Genomic DNA, 19,540 nt, shown 5'->3' on the forward strand with positions numbered 1-19,540 from the left:
ACGCATGTGTAACATATTTACATATACTGCTCGATTAAAACCCCTATCTATGTAAATATCTATTGCATGGTTTCAAAGGGTTGCTTGTTCTCTCGTTGTACCAATGACACAATTAACTAACCATTCGTAAACCTTCTTGCATCGAGATAAAGTCTACAAATAAGCGGTTAATTGTGTTAGTGTTATAGGCATAGCAATGCCAAGTATCATGAGATACTTTTCTTTTATTTACAGATCGGGAAACCACTTATTTCGAATAGGACGTGTACGAGTAGAGCTGGCATCAGCGCGCGGAGATATGAAATTAATAGGTAATTTTTTACCCTACTCTTTATCTAGTCATGTTGTATATTTGCCGCGACGTTTTCAATTTTAATTGGATCTGTCTTGGCAAGCGGCACGAAGGCATACCTAGATTAAAAATGGTTTTAGTGGCTTTAGTTATTTGGGGCAACACAAAAACCCTAATATGTAGGATTGTGTTTCTTTCAGTTAGCAGTCTGAGACAGCTTTTTTCGGTTATCTTTTAATTCAATCGAAATTAAAGTTGTAACGAGATAGACATGGTAAAACGAAAGGAAGATTATTTTGGAGGTACTTTACTTGTAACTAAGCGTAAGGCCCGGCCCGCCTGGTGATAAGCAGCCAGCGAAGCCTATGAACACTTGCAACTGCAAAAAGTTACTTGCGCGTTGCCAACCCTACAAGCTTAGAAAGACAACTTTGAATTTGAAATAACTGAATTTAGTATATCAAATATGTGCATGTTGCCTAACAATGTTATGAGTAGATATATTTTAGATACGTACCTTACGTACGTAGATACGTACCTTCCCTAAATTAAATTTTATTGAATAAACTTGCGTTCCTTCATAATTTGTTTATGTAAGTATGTGGCAAAATTATAAATCAATAATTTTGCCTTAACTTCCGGCTCTAAGTCACGCATAGTGTTTAACATATTTCAGTTTATTGCGATCACTGTAGCAATATCACGCGATATTTTAGCCCCTCATGTGCGTGTAGCTAAATCTGAGTTCGGTGACACTTGACTTTGAAAGTCGTCTTACAAACAAAAAGTTTCGTTCTAAGTTTTAGACATCGTTATTTAACAGTTGTATTTGGAATTATATAAATACATATTTCGTGATTCAAGATGTTTGTAGACAAAATATACACTCATGGACAAATTTAGAGAAACGCAAACAAAAGTTTAATTACTAATTTTGAAATTACTTTAGGTGCTGTAATCCAGTAACTAAATCTTTTTTTTGCGTTTCTCTAAATTTGTCTGTTTATATTTCCTTCTCATTTGAGAAGTAGAACCATAAAATGAAAATAACTTAAAAGTCACACAAAAAGTAAACTTATAAGTACCACAAAGCGATAAGTCTTACCAAATTGTTTCAAACTGCTTATAATCTAACTCTAAATACCACCATGGAGTTATTGACAACTCGGTTTGCGATGACCATCGACATTTCAAAGAAATTGTACCTGAAACAAGTAATAGCTAACAAATAATAATAATACAATAGCTCAGCATACCAACGCGAATGATACTAACTGTAGAATATTACCAATCAAATCCAAATGAACCAAACGCGAACAAACATTTGACTTACAAATTAAATGCCAATTCTACCATCCAACATGAAACAACTCAAATCATAAAATGACTGCCACTCTAGTGGATAAAATGAAACTTTCTCATCAGTTTTTGAAGAATAAAGAGCCTTTACGACTTTACGAGCCGGTGTGGTGAAAACATACTTAACTAAACTTATGACTTTAAATGGCCCAAGTACCTTTACTTGGGCCCATGCTTATTTCAGGCAAACTAATCATTTAGATTTCTTAATCTAAATTATTAGTTTGCCTAAAATAAGCATGGGAATAGATTCCATAAAGTAATTGCGTGTTAAATGGAAGGTGACTAATGTAACTATAGCTGCCTAATGTAACTGTAACTACAACTAGGTACCTACAGTCTGTTTAGTATTTAGCGCATAATTACACTCGTGGCTTTGTGGTTTCCTCCTGCCAAACTACCCGCCCGACTACATACCTACCTACATAACACAGTGAACGTGACATTCAAACAATTGTTCCAGTGACATGCTTAAACAAGTCGGACATGTCGGACAATATAGAAGCCCTACCAGCCGTGCAATCATATCGATCAAGTAATGAATGCACGGCAGCCGTGACAAGTTTACCTTCAGTGCTGAACGAAAACGTCGTATATCTGCGAATTAATGGTGTTGATATTTTCGAATGACAAATTAAGCGCTGGTGGCTAAGCGGTAAGAGCGTGCGACTTGCAATCCGGAGGTCGCGGGTTCAAACCCCGGCTCGTACCGATGAGTTTTTCGGAACTTATGTACGAAATATCATTTGATATTTACCAGTTGCTTTTCGGTGAAGGAAAACATCATGAGGAAACCGGACTAATCCCAATAAGGCCTAGTTTATCCTCTGGGTTGGAAGGTCAGATGGCAGTCGGTTTCGTAAAAACTGGTGACTACGCCAATTCTTGGGATTAGTTGCCAAGCGGACCCCAGGCTCCCATGAGCCGTGGCAAAATGCCGGCACAACGCGAAGAAGATGTTGATGACAAATTCCACCTGATTGTACATTATTTTCTCATGTTAGTCTTTTAACTGCCGATTTGTGGTCTTATATTCAATAAAAAATTAAAATTTCTTTATTAAAGACAACATAATGGTCCATAAATTTGTTAGTTATTGCTTATCATTTATGTTAGAGTTAGACCAAGATAAGTCTACAACGATTTCGATAGCACACGCAGTGAGATTTTAAACGTTAAACTTCTATTAAATAATGACTTTTAAATGACACTTGCACTGCGTGTATGCTATCAAAATCGTCGCAGACTTTTCTTGATCTAACTCTAGTAACAACAGTAACCTAATAAAATATATCATAATTTTATAAACAAAAGTGACTGTCTGCTGACCCATTGCCCATAACAGAGGACCATCTAGCTTGATAGCTATCATGTTTAGAATATCAATAGCTTGGCATAAAAAAATCGGAGTAAGTACCTATGGCAGTCCAAATCCGGTTTTTCTCCTTTGGAAAAGTCTCAAGAGTAACATTTTTAAGCGATTTCAGGCGAATGATCTTAACAATTTTACTCAAGGAACTCATATAAAATTACATTTGCATAATCAAAACAAGCAGCTCGTCCTCAACCCGAGCCCATAAACTTGCATATAAAAGCTCATATTTATTATAATAAAATGGCTGCATTTGAGTGGTCGTGACAGCTTGCACTGGCGGCCTTGAACGGCACGTTGTTGTAATACACGTGCAAAATTTGCATAGACAACATCTCTGTGGTTAGCTGCAGTTGCTAGGTTACGATTAGGGTTAAATTATTGGTTAGCTTGGGGTTATATTTTATACGAAACGATACATTTAATATTTAGTTTATTTAACAATATAATTTATTGCCACAGATTCAACTGTTGTGAATTGTTCATAGAGGAAAACGTACCGAAAACCGACCTAATTATTCTTCGATTACTGTCAAATTAAACTAATTAATTAATGGAAATTCCGAAAATACCCCGCAAAATCCTACGTATTTATTTACGCACGAAACTTAAAGTTAATATAAGTAATAAACTTTTTGTTAACAAAAGGCTTTTTTAATAATAAGTCTTTATCACGACGATATCAAAACGATTTTTTTATCGCGTGACGTCACATTATATTGTGATGGATTCACGTCCTTTATACACGACTTTTTATTATAATTTAAAATCACATAAGGCGCACAAAAATGTTTGACTTTAGTCTCTCGATGTATAGTTTGTCAAGGGACTGTCTCATTTCAAACATAGATAAAGAGAATCATACTATATTTGTCTTACACTAGTACTAGCACCCAAAAGAAAAGGATGGGTATAGTTTTTTTTGTTCCTATTTACTGACAAGATTTGCTTGACCAGCTATATTTTCAAAAAACTGATTTCATGATTGCTGTAAAACAATTTTAAGTTATCTTTAGAAAACTGTAGGCTAGTTGGCTACTTCACATACCCATTAAAGGACCTTGGAATGATGCCAAAACTACAGCGTTGTAGCCGCACTGCCCGAGTATGTTTACAGCGTTATAGCCTGACTAGTGACTAGGCTAGTAAGTTGCATTGCGTTCATGCGGCAAGTGTGACCTTGGCCGAGTGCATGTGCTAACGTAATACAATTAGGTGCAAATTAATATAATCATGGGTATATTTCCCTCGATCATTAGTGTGACACGCTAATATGATGGTTATAATAGGGGATGATTAGGGTTATTTGTTTACGTGTATACATTAGTGAGATCAGTATAATTTTTTTTATTTTTTTCATTTTTTTTTTTTTTTTATTTTTTTTTTTTTATTTTTTTTTTATTTTTTTTTTTTTCATAACGAGGCGTTTTTCTACCCCCTGAATAATTTACCACCCTCTGCTTGTTTTAACGGCTACGCTGCTTACGTAATCAAATAACAATTGGAACACAATTTTTTTATTCAATCCAATCATCACGTCGTCGCACAAACAAGTTTGGTTTGACGTTTGTTTATGAACTAAAGCAAACGATTTAATTTATGTATGTAAATATAAATTATGTCACTGAACAATAACCAGGTGAATCTTCCAGGTGTTTTCCTAGTAGAAAAAACTTAGATTGGCAATAAAACTAATATAATATTATTTTTCTACACACTTTAATATTACATTATGTATAAATCAGTCACTTGCAGTCAAACCTTCAAGCACACTATCATCAACGATAAATTCTCATCAACCGTCGAAGCTATTCTAAGCAACGTTTTGACCCTCTTCTTCAAAATTAAATTTAAACCTTACTTTACGTTACTAGAAATGTTAATTTAATATAAATATAAAATCTGACTTTTCACTGAAGCTTACCGAGCTTTTCGTGTGGTCACGTATTCCTTTTGGGACGCGAGCACTAGTGCATCGAATTCCCTTCCAGCATAACGTGACCTCCGGACTCGTTTGTACAATGATAAATCCGTTGAGAAAGCTTTTTTGTCAAATGCAAGCAAAATTTAAATATATATGTAAAACTAGGAAACGCACATTAATACCTAGACAACTTATTATAAACTGATTTATTATTTACATTCCACAACTTGCAGAACATTTAAGGATGTAATAATTATTCTTGCTTCACCATAATGTCTTGTCAAAACATGTAATTTTAATCAAAACATAATCAATACTGACTTTTTTGCTGACGCCTCCGATTCACCTACGAAAAGCCGTTTGTTTTGATATTAATACTTCAAAATTGGATCGTGCCTATCTTATCAATCTTATTAGGTAGGTACTGAAGTGTTGTGGAATGAACCATTAAGATCACTAGCTTGATCCTTAAAAACATCTTTAAAAATCATTCTTTCTTCTGAATTCCCCTAGAAAATCATAGCAGGGAGCTCATTCCCAATTAATATAATTCATCTCATTCCTCCGCCGAAAAAAATATAACAACATTATTTTACCAAGACACCGAGACGACGTTTGAATTTAATCAAGCGTGAATGAAGTTATTTCTCCGAATCAGTTATTTTCTGCTTAATTAACGACTTCCGAGAAATACGGATTAGCTTACCTTAATTAGTCGCGAAACGGAATTAAGTATTTTTTTCTTTTCTCGTTGTCTACAGTTACAGTAAACATAATTTATTGTGATTTTAATGAAGATAACGTCTTTATTCTATTACAAGACGACTTTGACTTGCTTGTTTATTCTTGAAATCAAATCCACGACAAAAAGCCTAACAAAAACACGTAAAAGATTTTATTAACAACGGATAGGTTATATAAATTTTTTCAATCCGTAATATATGTATTTTATCTTTTCTGTCACTTTCGTGTACACTTCAATACGAATTCGTTTTACCTAGTTACTTTTAAATTAAGAAAATTTGCAGGTTTTTCTCGCATTTTTTTACATGTTCATAAATCATTTTAATTATAGTGTCCTACCTATTTCGTCACGAAATATACCTATACTTAATTTTATTCAGATCAGTAACGTGTGTATGTAAGTAACGTACCTACATATGAATTTGTATTGTATCCAGTCGGCCTTATAAGATTTCTTGAGAGATTTCATCCCTTCCGAGTGTTATCGCTTATCGCAGAACCTATTCAGTTTAGACCCCTATAAAGCTGATTGCCTATCTGGTATATGACGTAATATTTTCTGAAAGAGCTGTATTAAAAAAATACAGCGTAAACTTAAGTAAGTTTACGTTATGTAATGAAAAAGCTACCACTGAAAACATGTGTGAACAGAAAATATAAATATCAATGAGATCGAAAACACAATTTTTTACTAGATCTTATATGAAGTGACAAAATTACTGAAATGAGGTCTTGAGGCAACTGGGAGCCTAGCAAAAAGTTGATGTATTAGGGCACTATTGGCACTAACTACCGATTGTACATCGACAAACGCCAAAAGAAAAATATATTGGGATGCTGTCATTGGGATTGTTTTAATTTGTGGAAGTGTTTTTTTTTATGTAGTGATTTTTTGTAGCATCTGTATGCTACAAAAAATCACTTGCCTATATTCTAGTACGGTGGCCGAACAGTTTAGGTTACTTTTCTAACTAAATATTCCCATGTCCGAGATGACTTGAGCGAAAATCGATTTCTAGAAGACTTCTAGACAAAAAACCAAGCAGCTCTATTCTATACATTATTTAGGTTTCGATTGGAGTGTTCTATCAACGATTGTCATTTTGGCTAGGCCCCTGAGCTTCGTGTGTTAACTCGCTCAAACCGATACATGATATTCTGCTTTTCTTAGGGATTGCAATCTAGAGTATACCTCCTGGTGAGGACGTAGGTACTTAGGAAGTTACCAGCAGAAATAGCTTCTTGGATAAATAAATACTTGTCATTTATCAAGTGTTTTCTGTTAGTTAGTTAGTCATGTCGACAGTACATCAGCAACTATATATTTTTTTGAAGATAGCGAAAACACAACGAAATAAACATTAAACAACCTTTACACTAAAAAGGTTTCAGCAATAATTTTCCATGAATTCTAAGCAGTATTTACAATGAAAGCGATATTTATGACAATATTTGTTGCAGAGATGGAAATCGCGCCCGAGGGGAAGAACTTTCGATTGGTAACGGAAGAAGAGCTCCCGGCGGTCGGCGATGTTCTAGTGCAGTATATGCCTGAATCTCTTAAGGTATATATTTTAAATTACGTACTACGCAGCTAATAGTAGTGTTTTAAATTAAGCTGGTTTTGAATCAGTGAGGAGAAAGGAAACAAGGCGAGGCAGAGCGGTGATAAAAATCTAATTTGTCATTCCAGTAGTAAAACAAATATAGGTAGGTAAGTTATCCTCGCTCAACTTAACGTCGGGTATAATTACGCAGGGCGTGTCGTGTCTTTAGGCATGTGCACACCGGATGCGTTGCGTACAGAAGCACGTGAGCGTGCGCTAAAATGTTGGAGCCGTGCACGCACATGCGGTATGCCGTCTCTCATAATGATTTGTATATTACAACGCGCGTGCACGTCTGGTGTGCGCAGGCCTATACTCATCCATTTTCTTGGGTGCTAGTACTAGTGTAAGACAAAGATAGTATGATTCTCTCTGTCTATGTTTGAAATGAGACAGTCCTTTGACAAACTATATCTACATATACGTAGACATTGACTTTGACAATGAAATATTTACGTTAAGCTTACATAATCAATATATGGATTACGGCATCCCCGTAAGGCTGCCTTTCCATACAGGCGGAGATGGGCGAAGATGAGTGACGTGCGGGAATCGACCAATAGCATTTGTTTGTAATGCAGCGGTGCGGAGAAGATTATTCTCGCAAGTGGATAGGCAGCCTATTTTATTGTATTGTGACTACTTGAAATATACTGCTCAAAAAAATTGACGTCTGGAACCTGTAAAAAATAATCTAATTCTATATTAGTCTACTACTAGCCTTTTCAAAAATACTTAGTTCAAAGTCCTATCACTCCTATCTTTGTCTTCTACGCTCAACTCCTTGGAAGGAATGTAATTTCGCATTCCAAGAGCCTTGTCTAATCTAGATCTCTTATAAATAGGCAGACATTAATTATTTCTGTCCTGTTTAGCTTTCGGCCTTATTGTTTGTGACTTGTATTGTAGTTTATCCGTTGATCTTTTTGCCGAAGTGAGGTCTGGAATTTGGGTTAACAGAAAAGTTTTCTGAATAGAAAGTACTGTGTACTGAATGTTTATTGCTGTGCGTCAAAGGATTATTTTTTTCTGGATTTTTTTTTTTTTTTGAACTAAATAATTATTGCGAAGATAGTTTTAAAACTTTTGAATAGTACTTCAAAATAAGTAGTACTTATTAGAAAAAAAACTGTAACAATGTGCATTGTTTTACTCATATTGAATGATAAACATGCTTAGATATTATTAATTATAATTTATAATGATACTATGACGTAGGTAATTACTACTGAATACGAGATTTTATACTGGCTGATTGAATTAATTTATCCCACATTAGGTATTTTAAAATAAATACTGTTAAAGCATCAACATCATATTTTTATAGAATACCTATTCCAAAGCGTTTTTAGTTTATTTGCTCTAAAGCGTTCATACTTAAAGTTCATCAATTAATCAAACTGAAACATCGCTAATTAAAAATACGATCAGACGATCACTAATTAACTTTTTATGCAAATTATAGGTAGTGTATTGAAGTGACAGCTGCCGACCAAAAAGTCCGATTAGCCACTTGTATCGTTAACATCGATGTTTCCAGGCAGGGAGTGTTAGGCTGCCTTTCCACTTACGGTAATCAACAATCGGCATTGGTTCTCTTCTCCACACCGCCGCATTACAAGTTACAACCAATGCTATTGGTTGATTCCCGCACGTCTCTCATCTTCGCTCATCTCCGCCTGAGTGGAAAGGCATCCTTACGGGGATCCGAACGAAGGGAACGAAGAATCCATTATTCATTATTGAAATACCATCTCAAAATGTATTTAAATGGATATTGTATTATCTTTATAGATAGGAATAAAAAAGGCACAGCAACAGTGATTAATTAAGAGTTGTATTAGACTTGTTTCAAACTGACATTTTATTTTAAGCTCTAATGAGATGATCCGTTTTTTTTTTTTAATGTTTTAGGGCTTTATCTTGTAAGAAATTCTCAAATAGTTTTTACCTTGGAGTACATGTTGTTGTTTCTTCGTATAAGATGCGAATGATTTCGGAGTACTTATCTTGTACCGTCTTTTATATGCAGAATATATAGATGAACACTCCAGTGTTAGTCAAGATGCTATCCTAAATCTTAACGATCAGTGGCAAGATTTTTTGCACCTAGCGGGTTCAAACAGAGTTATCAGCCTGCCGAATTATCATTAGATGTCTAATTATGAATGATTTCATAATAAACATGTTATGATATCATCTCAAACACTCTTCTGCTCTTGAATTTACTAATTAAAATTTGGACTTTAATTAACGGTTTGTATTACTCTAAATGTATACGGCATTGTTTCGTTGCAAGTTTTCGTATAATGAGATAGTAGTTTTAGGCCGCGTTGCACATAAGTATTTTAGACTTCAAGAAGTCTGAACGTAGTTTTGAGTAAGCAATTTTTATATTGTTTGAAATAAGGTGAGAAAATTTGTTAGTTTAATAGTTTTTTTTGTTAAATCAAATCTCATGTTATTATACTATAAATGGCCATATTTTATTGTACTTATACAGTTTAGATTTATTGCATATAATTTCAAGCCATTTGTATAATGGACTGTTTATAATTATGGTACTATAAATACCTACTAAAATAGCGATTGCAATAAAACTCGCAACTTAAAGGCAATTTTTAGTTGAAAGAAAGAAAGAAAGAAAGAAAATACATTTATTTAACAGCACGACATAGAACATAAAAAAAGAAAAGCATGCAGATATAAAAAAAAACATTTGGACGTTAAATAGGACTCAGCATAATGCCGCGGCAAACCATGGCGCAGGTTTTCTGTGGGACACGAACGACACACAAATAATTAAATTAACATTGAGAACTACTTTTTTGCAAATAACAAGTGTGTTTTTTGTCCACAGTTTCATCAGACGATTCAAACATATCTGAACAACAAGGTGTGGGACTTCCATTTTTATGTTGCGAAGAATTGGCCCGAGGACCCGATTTGCCTGCACTTCCCTGGATGTACTGGATCGGTAAGACTTATTTTGTTTTTGAATTTAGAACCTTATATTCCATAAAAGTTAGATGAAATTTCGAATATGTACATGTAAAGATACCTATGTACGTAGAGCCCACGATCAGGTTATCTCTAGTCGCAAATATTTTTCTTCTTTCTTGTCTTTGTATCGTGTCTGGTAATCATGACCGGTTTCCAATTTTGTTAGCCATGTAACCCGTTCAATTGACAAATGAACCGCCTGGTAGAGGCTAGGCTTAGTAAAGTTTAGCAGTCCCCTTTGTGTCGCTCCAGAGCGAACTGGGTTGGAATCCCATGACGTCTCCCATACGGCAATGCGGGTAAGGCCGATGTGGGTTTAGTGGGTAGGACGTCTCTTTTCGTTCTCGCTAAGAGAAAGGAAAGGGAGATGGGAGTCATACAAAACCCCCGACGCCTCTTTAGGTCACAGGGGGTATGCGTAACAGCATTACCACATCGTTAAAAAAAGGGGTATCTGAGGATATTTTTAAGCCATATATTTGATATAAGGTTTTACTTTTATTTTAGGGACTTTATGATGCTTTCAATACCGTCTAGCAAATATTATTTGGACAAGCCTATCGAGCTTAATTTTAGACTATTTCACCGACTCCTTGGTACGATTTAAAGAAACAAAAGGTTAATATGCTGCCAAAACATGTTAGCTAAGTGTCCTCTTCATGACTCCTGAATACAAACACCACACACACAAAACCACAGAATAAATGCGGTAAATTTAAATTTTACATAAAAACTACTTTTTACGCAACATTTTGACGAAATCGAGAGCTCGAAATAAAAAAAATTGCCCTCCTGAGCTTTTATAAGGCCAACATTTTTATCCTAAAGAATTTTATAAAAAGCTAATTTAGAGGCAGCCATAAATATTATTAACATACTTAAGTTAGGCATAATTAAGACAAGATAAGCGGATTGGAATAATTCTTGTTCCAAAAGTTCAGAGTTTACAAGCTTAACGTTCCGGTCCAAAGAACTTCATTGTAACAGCGTAAATGACCCACAAGCAGGTTCCAAGAAAGTTCCTAACGATAAGGATCAAGTAAAAGTTGGCGTATTTTATGCTATAGAAAGTTCCTGTTCAGCCTTGTTTTATTTTAACACTTTCAATGCCAGGGCTGTTCATTTCCTATAGATAATGAACGAGGAACTTAACAGCAAAATACCTACCCTTTGCACATTTCTTCTCGTACATCTTCATAACAAATCGTTCTGACGTTTCAAATCATCGTCAATTTAGCAGTTGATTTATTATTATTTACGACAACGTGCGTTTTCAGTAGGTACCTGGTGGGACCCCTAGGTGGTTCCCCCGACATCAACTTTTGCTTTTTAATAGGTGCGTATCTTTTTGCGATTAATTCCTTATCCGTATAAAAATGGTAGGTACTCCTTTTTTAAATTAATTTGTGTGTTTAAAATCTGTACTTTAAAACAAAAAATATTCTGTGACTATAGTTAGATTATTAATCTAACGTCTCACCATACTCTGAGGAGTTTGAGGGGTGAATATGTAGGTAAACCCTGGACATCTTTTACTAAGGGGCTTACCCCAAATCGCGAAAAAATTAACCTGCCGTTTGTTTGTTGTTTTATATAGAACAGTTTTTTTGCGATTTCGGGTTTGGTCCCATATAAAATAGAAAGAAAATAGAAAAAAAGAATTACTCAAATCGGACCACGGGTCTCGGAATAATCAGTGAACATATATATAAAAAGAAAAAAAAGCCACAACCGAATACAGAACCTCCTTCTATGAAATTGAAGTCGGTTAAAAAGTTGTTAAGTGATGACCTACAAAGTCACCCCTCAGAGTATGGTTAGACATAACAAAAACACTGTATAAGTGTGGTACCTAATTTATAAAAACCACAAGCACAATTAATCCGTTAAAAATGAGATACGCTAGAGGTAATCCGTGAAAACCCTTGACTTGTCGCGCCTTTTTAAGCGCGAGTTTCCCGACAAGGGTTTTCTCGACGAGTGTTGGCTTTGCCGAGGAAAAGTTACCTTTTTAAGCTCGCACTTTGATTTTGTCTCTCGTGTGCTGGTTTTGCGTTCGTTATAGAAAACTTTAATTAGGTTAATCGGCTTGTTGGTGCATATAATTCTAATGGGATTGTTTTACGAGTGTTACGGTATTATAGAAATTATAGAAGTCAATGTTTAATGATAATTTTTTAAGTTAGGTAGGTAGGTATTACCAATCACACTGCCATTTTTCTAGGCCATAAAATGTAAATTACAATACCGCGTAAATTTTTGCCTCTGAATACATAAAGTACTATAAGTATTATTCGCTTATACTTATATACTAACCTAACTATATCATACAATAGCTATTAGTACTTTGCGAGAATTCGAGACACGATAGCGTGAAGTTAATGTCCCGAGTAAAAAGATACCTAGTGCAAAAATCACAAAAATTATTAGCTGTTGTGACCGTATTACTTTAAACATAACTCTTCTTACTTCTTCCAGCCAAACATCGCAAACGACATATTCGAGAGCGTGACCGTGTTCTGCCCCTCGGAGCGCGCGGAGCTCGTGGACCTTCTCACGTCAGAAGACATCCTGCTGGACCTGACGCAGCCGCTGTATCTGAACTTCACGCACGAGGCCATCGTGAACCGCTTCGAGCGGGTGTACGAGGCCCATGACAAGATTACTGGAGATGTCTATGCGTGCGTCACGCCGCCGCCGGATAATGTTGCTGATGAGTGAGTAATGATCTGACGATTATTTTTTGTTTAAACGAAATGAAAATTTTGCTAGTCCTGGCCGTCCTGCGTCTGTGGGGAACTCGCATTTTGCTAGGTCATAGGTGGAATAGAAGCAAAGGGCCAACTTTCAGTGGTAAGCAAAGCTTAGATTTCACCAAAAAAAGTAAAAGTAGCGTATCAGACTATGCGTCAAAAGTATCTACATTATCTGTCTATATCTGATAGCTTAACAAAAAGAGACATGTCTTCGTATATAGATTAATTAAACTATTGCAGACTATTTGGAAAAGTAATCCAGGGAACAGATACTTTTGGCGCGTTGTTTCATACGCTACTATTGATAATGACTTTACACTTTAATGAATATCGGCTTGTATAGTGTGCTGACTGCTGCATGCACAATATGCGCTGCGTGTGTAACAGCAATAGGTTGCTAAGCGAGCGAGGTGTTGAAAATGATCTTGATGCGACTTTAATATTAAGAGAATAAGAGCGCGTCAAGGTAATTTTCAACACCTCGCCCGGTTAGCAACTTCTGCTCCTGACTGTATTTAGGCCTAGAGATAACCGTATTACCAGTTAATACTAGACTCCATCAGGCTATCTCCTAAATAGTTAGGAGATAGCCTGCGGTATCGTTATGCATATGCATTTCATTCGTGGTATTTTTTAAGGGAATATCAGACCCTCATCATTACGAATATCAGGGCACTCTACCATAAATTATTGTTACGTTATTTACTCAGCCTAAAATAATTCTTCCAGGCTCCCACCGGACGTGGAGCTACTCCGCCTGCAGCCAGAAGACATGAAGGCGGTGTACGACCTGTACCCGGCCAGCGACATCGAGTGTCGCGAGGTGTTTGAGAAGTTGGTCGCAGAGCTGCCGGCTTACGGGATCTTTGTAGAGGGCCAGTTGGCAGCGTGGATGGTCCAGTCGTACTACGGCGCTATGTTCTCGATGCAGACTCGTCCGGAGTTCCGCAGGTATTGTATGTTTTCCTCTGTAAAGTAATTTCCTCGAGACTAAGAGAGGTGTTTGGGAAGTTGGTCGCAGAGCTCGGGCTTTCGGCATCTTTGTGTAGGAACAACTCGCAACGTGCATGGTGGGATGGTGCAGTCGTACTACGGCACCATATTCTCGATGCAGACTCATCCGGAGTTCCGCAGGTATTGTTCCTTCTCTGCAGTTCTGCCTTGATTCCTCAAGGCTGAGATATCGAGTGCTGTGAGGTGTGGAGAAGTTGGTCGTAGAGCTGCTGGCTTGGGGCATCTCTAGAGGGCCAGTTGGCAACGTGGATGGTGCAGTCTTACTATGGCGCTATGTTCTCGATGCAGACTCGTCCGGAGTTCCGCAGGTTTGCGGGTGTTTTCCTCTGTGAAGTAATTTCCTCGAGACTTAGTGAAGTGATCGAGAAGCTGGTGGCGGAGCTGCTGGCTTATGGCATCTTTGTGGAGGGTCAGTTGGCAACGTGGAAGCACCAGTCGCAGTGCAGAATAAATTATTTACTTACGTTCTTGACACAGACTCGTCCGGAGTTCCGCAAGTAACGTATGTGCTCTTCGGTTCGTTCAACCTTTGTTACAAAAATTGGTTTCTTAAGACACTAAATTTCACTACGAATCACCAAATAACACAAACATCTAATAGAATTATAGTATCAGCTACCTACTAAGGTTGAAAAGTCAAAAATAAAAAGATATTCGAAATTGAGAATACAGTCAACAGTTTCGTTGTAATTACAATTGTATCTTTTTGTTTTCCAGGAAAGGGTACGGAATATACCTAGCCAGGCGCCTAACTAACGAGGTAGCTTCGCGTGGCTACAAGCCGTTCGTGGTGATCCGGCCCGAGAACGACGCCTCGAGGAACCTCTACCTGAAGCTCGGCTTCGAGAAACGCTTCCGGACGGTGCGGGCCGTGCTCCGCCCCCGTTAGCCTGATAAACGTTAATCACTAGCAGATTTTATTTTTTTAACAATTTTGAAATCAAATTTAGCTTGCGATCTTTGATCGCTTAGAGAATTTTAGTAGTAGCTTTAAGATTGAACAGCTAGCGCTCTCGGCTTTGGATCTCTTAGACAGTCTTTAAGCGTTTCAAATGAACTTCCTGAAGAATTACAGGCATTTCATTAAATTGCATCCATATCTGGTGTACATGCCGCAAACCTATTTGCGAAAAGCTCGCTAACAGCTTGCGTATATTTCGTAGTGCGACGTGCAAATGTTCCGTGGATGTACGTTTCGCATTTATAGTTCAGATTCTGAAGAAAGTTAAAGAATTTAAACGATTGAAATGCTCAAAGAGTGGCTCTGGCCTTTCGAATCATGCTTGGCCGCGTGCAAACAACGAATGGCCCACTTTTCCCAGCGTAGACACTTCAGCTTCGACCAAAGACGAGAGCCGTAGCTGAAACTGCGATTGGCGCCATATAGTTACCTGATCGCACTATGATTCATTCAAACCTGTCTTGAATTTTATTGTTGTAGAGCCAAAATTATCTGAAAGATATTGTTATAACTGCAGATATAGCAGCTTACGGGTAGTAACACTTACAGGGGGATGGGGATGTCAACTTAAGAGCGCTGGTGATCCTTCCATCCAGGAACATCGTAAGTAAAGTCACATCTTAATAAGGTCTAGATTCCTCTCTGCCCTTCCAGGGCAGCCGGCTGTCCCTTTCACAAAAAACTAGTTTCCAAAAGCGGACCACGAGCTCATTTGGGGTACTACCGGGAAAACGCTAAAACTAATTAAAGATATGGTTATAAAAATGGCACAGATAGTAACTAATGAGGTGCAACTCTGGTGAAAATGCTGCCTCGATATTCAGAGAATTTTAGCTCCACATTAACGTCTTAGGAAGTTCAAGTAACATGGTTACCACTAGGCAAACGCTTCATTGCCACTCGTTGACAGGCGGAACTATTCTATCTCATGGTAATTGGGACCCGTTATGATCTGTGTGATAGAACGTTAGTCAGTTAAGGGAGATGAGAAAGAACCGTTGCCGTGACAGCACCCCAGCACAATTCATTCAAAATGATTAAAAAAATCATCGCACCGTAACATGACATTTATCATAAAAAAAGTTCCGAATCTAACGAAGATAAGATCAGGCATGTGTTACCTTTTAAGTTTAATTTATTATGATGGTCGGGAAATGTAGATACAGTATTAAGATGGCTTCTCAATGGTCAATGAGTGAGCGGTGCCTTCTCTATACCAAATAATCTACTCTTAAATTCAGAAACGATCTTAATACTCGTAGAGTAAGTAGATATGAATTGAATTGCCGAATTAAATGATCTCAAAGGTGGTTTGAATGGAATGCTTTTGCGTTATTAATTTGATCTAACAATAGTTTGATCACCCTTAGGCAGGATGTCCGTACAAGTAGTTCTTTCCCAAATGAAATCATTGTTTGTTATGAGAAAACATTTAAAATTTGATACGAAACGTAGATAGGTACGTAGTATTTTAATACGGGAATGTACAACTATTTCGACCTATGTATTGGTAAAGTTTGCTATTTATATTATAGTAGGGTAGGTTACTGGATGCCACACTAGTGCCAACATCACATTATTTATACCACAACATTAGCAAAAAAACCTTACGGTTCATATGGATAGATATAAACATGCTTGAAACTCCAGAGATGTTAGAGAGACTACTAAAATCTTTTGAGCGGCGTCTAGTCAGAGCTATGGAAAATGGTGTCGCTGCGCAGTTGCGCCAACTTAGCGTCGAGCAGCTGCCATACGGCCCGGCCACGACATCACGCGGCGGCAGCGGCGAGCGGCGGCCATAGGTGGGAACGAAAGGTCCGATCGCTGTGTCTCGCTCCAACCTATGGACGCCGCTCGCCGCTGCCGCCACCGCGCGATGTCGTGGCCGGGCCGACAGAGTTGTCTATACGCCGACGCTCGGGAGACGCTAAGAGCTCGTTCCCAGTGTCGGATGTCGGGACGATTTTTAATCGGGTGTCGTAGCGGCAGAACATTTTATATGAAGCTATTCACACACGAACGACAACAATTTTGTGTCGGATCCGACATAAAATATCGTGTGTTTTGTCAGTAATATGGGGACTCTCTTACAGAGAGTAATCGATCCTGAGGATTTTTGTTGACAGATTAGGAACAAAGGCAGGTCCATGACTGCTAACAAAGTGCATCCACAAGATTGAGTTGGTAGAAAATTGGTATGTTGGCACTATTTGACGAATATTTTAGAACTTAGTGACAGTACCTGCCCTATAAAGTAGGCTGGAAGGGCCGGGTATGTGAATAATCATCGATTTATAATTTTTATAACGGCTGTCGTGTGATACTATTTAAATTAATTTATTAAGCCTATGTTAATTATTTTTATTAGAATGGACCTTATTATTAAAGATTACGGTCTTCCTATATACTTATACCAACATTTATTGACAAGGCTTTGAGGTAGTGAATCGATATTTAAATTACTTTACTTATTTAATGAGGTTGATGTATGTATGGTCGAACATATTTACACACTATCAAGAATTTTCTGTTGGTATTTTATAGTAGTGCATTAATTGGTATTTATTTTGTGAGCGTTTTCATTTAAGGACTCTGATTGGCTGAGTAAATATAGTTTGTATGATCGCAAATTTGGGTTCCTCTAAAATTAAAGTAATCTGACGACTGTACCTATTGGTAATAATTTAATCACAAACTCTGGTGTCACTTATTAGTGACACCAGAGTTTGTGATTAAATTATTCTCTGATGATCTGCGGTACAAAAAAATCATTTTCCGATTTCGTATCAAGCATAAAAATAACATAAAAAATATAATATATCGTACTTTCCTCCCACTGATTCATGTGTTTGAAACCTGACTGGTATCGTTAAGTTTCTGAAACTTATATACTTAAGTACTTATTAAATATAATTTGATATTAAGCTTTGTTGTGATTTATAAGGTACAGTAATTGCTTGCCATTACGCGATTCGACTGCTCGTTTACCCCCTGTTCTTAAGAAATATATTTTTATTTCTATTAGGTCCAAGTTTGCGATCGAATAATTTTATAATCAGAAGTAGGGATCCTTATCTAACTTTAATTCAAAAACTTATAGCTAGTACCTACATGAATGAAACGATTATTTTGTCGTCAGAAAAGTATCAGAATTGAATACGAATTCCATTAATGAATTGAAAAGTGAGTGACAAAATTTAATGTTTGCTCAATAACAAGGAGCTTCCGTTATTCTTAATTATACAATTCAAAATTACGAAGCCAAATTATGAATCAATTGCGATTGTTTGAACAAACTGAAATGGATTCGATGAACAACGTAATGAACATTTTCTTCATTGTGTGATCATCTTTAATGTTTCATGTAAATATACCAATAGTGTAAAGAATTCTAACCAAAGTGATAAGTGAATTGGCAAGTCTTATTCCTACTATTCCTATTAACGTCTAGTACAAGTAGTACAGTGACGGTATCATGGTCGCAATTTTATCACTTGTCATGTCATGCGTTTCGCACTTACATACTTGTTAGAACGTGACAGGCATGATGACAGATGATAAGAAATCGAGCATCTTAGCCCTACAGGTTTTGGAGAGATGTCAGTCTCTTTCAGAAACGGTGCCTAACGATGACAAACCTAAATTAGGGCTCGTTTACAAAGGGTTAATAATTTGGCAGTCAATAGCCCAGCATTTAATACTTAAATATGATAAGCATCTCTGTGTAATCATACCTTTATTTTGCTGAGCAGATTTTTAAATAAAAGAGGGGAAAAGTTGCAACAAATATTGGTGTATTTACATGAAAATATCAGCCATCAACACTATATCATGCTAAAGGCTTTCCTACTTTCTAATTATCTATAGAATAATGTCAACCTTAGTACCTACTTCGAATATTTTGAAATTATTAAATTAAGGCCGATTTTCTGAACACTATCCTCTCTTAAAGGACATATTTCCGTCCTAAAGCAGTCGATATATTTTTAATTAACCTCTTGTCTTGGACCGTTAAAGCGACGAGAATGTAGTGTCCGTTCTATGTAACACATAAAATACCTTGCAAAGGTATTACAAATGAATAAAATGATGAAAAAACTATGTTAACTGTTTTATTTAAATACTTAATTAAACACAATACAACCATCAGTAGGACCCATTTCCCGAAAGAATTATATTCGACTAATATTAGTAACATATTACCCTCATCAATAGCTCAGGCATCAGCAAGACCTGTTCACTTCCTTAGAAATATATATATTATGACCACTTATAATCTCGCATGTGTGCTTTGGCATCCACGAAAAAGATGGATCTGGCCCATTGACATTAAGGCCATTAAACAAAATAAACTATTAATTCGTAGGTAAGCAAATAAATATGGAAGTATTTTCGTGCTCACAGTCCACAACTCACAAGTTCATTCTTAAACAATCGAAAAATGTCAACAGTCTGTATTTTTTCAATGTCTATTATAGCAATGTTAGAATCTTGAGTTTTTCGCC

The 19,540-nt window shown here is 36.7% G+C and overlaps 1 protein-coding gene across 2 annotated transcripts in view; it reads left to right on the top strand.

Annotated features, from left to right (window-relative positions):
• Positions 1 to 15,821, top strand: part of LOC134744644 (uncharacterized) — a 42,587-nt gene extending 26,766 nt beyond the window's left edge. The window contains exons 2-7 of one of the 2 annotated variants that reach the window (XM_063678539.1): positions 235 to 311; positions 7,153 to 7,256; positions 10,159 to 10,275; positions 12,780 to 13,018; positions 13,787 to 14,008; positions 14,789 to 15,820. In XM_063678539.1, coding sequence (XP_063534609.1) covers positions 299 to 311; positions 7,153 to 7,256; positions 10,159 to 10,275; positions 12,780 to 13,018; positions 13,787 to 14,008; positions 14,789 to 14,960 — 867 coding nt within the window. In that variant the 5' untranslated portion in view covers positions 235 to 298 and the 3' untranslated portion in view covers positions 14,961 to 15,820. Of the gene's footprint in view, positions 1 to 234; positions 312 to 7,152; positions 7,257 to 10,158; positions 10,276 to 12,779; positions 13,019 to 13,786; positions 14,009 to 14,788 lie in introns of both variants that reach the window. The other variant, XM_063678538.1, reaches the window with a different exon arrangement.
• The last annotated feature ends 3,719 nt before the right edge of the window (positions 15,822 to 19,540 follow it).

This window comes from Cydia strobilella, chromosome 10 (genome assembly GCF_947568885.1).
Source record: "Cydia strobilella chromosome 10, ilCydStro3.1, whole genome shotgun sequence".
NCBI classification, from domain to species: Eukaryota; Metazoa; Arthropoda; class Insecta; order Lepidoptera; family Tortricidae; genus Cydia; species Cydia strobilella.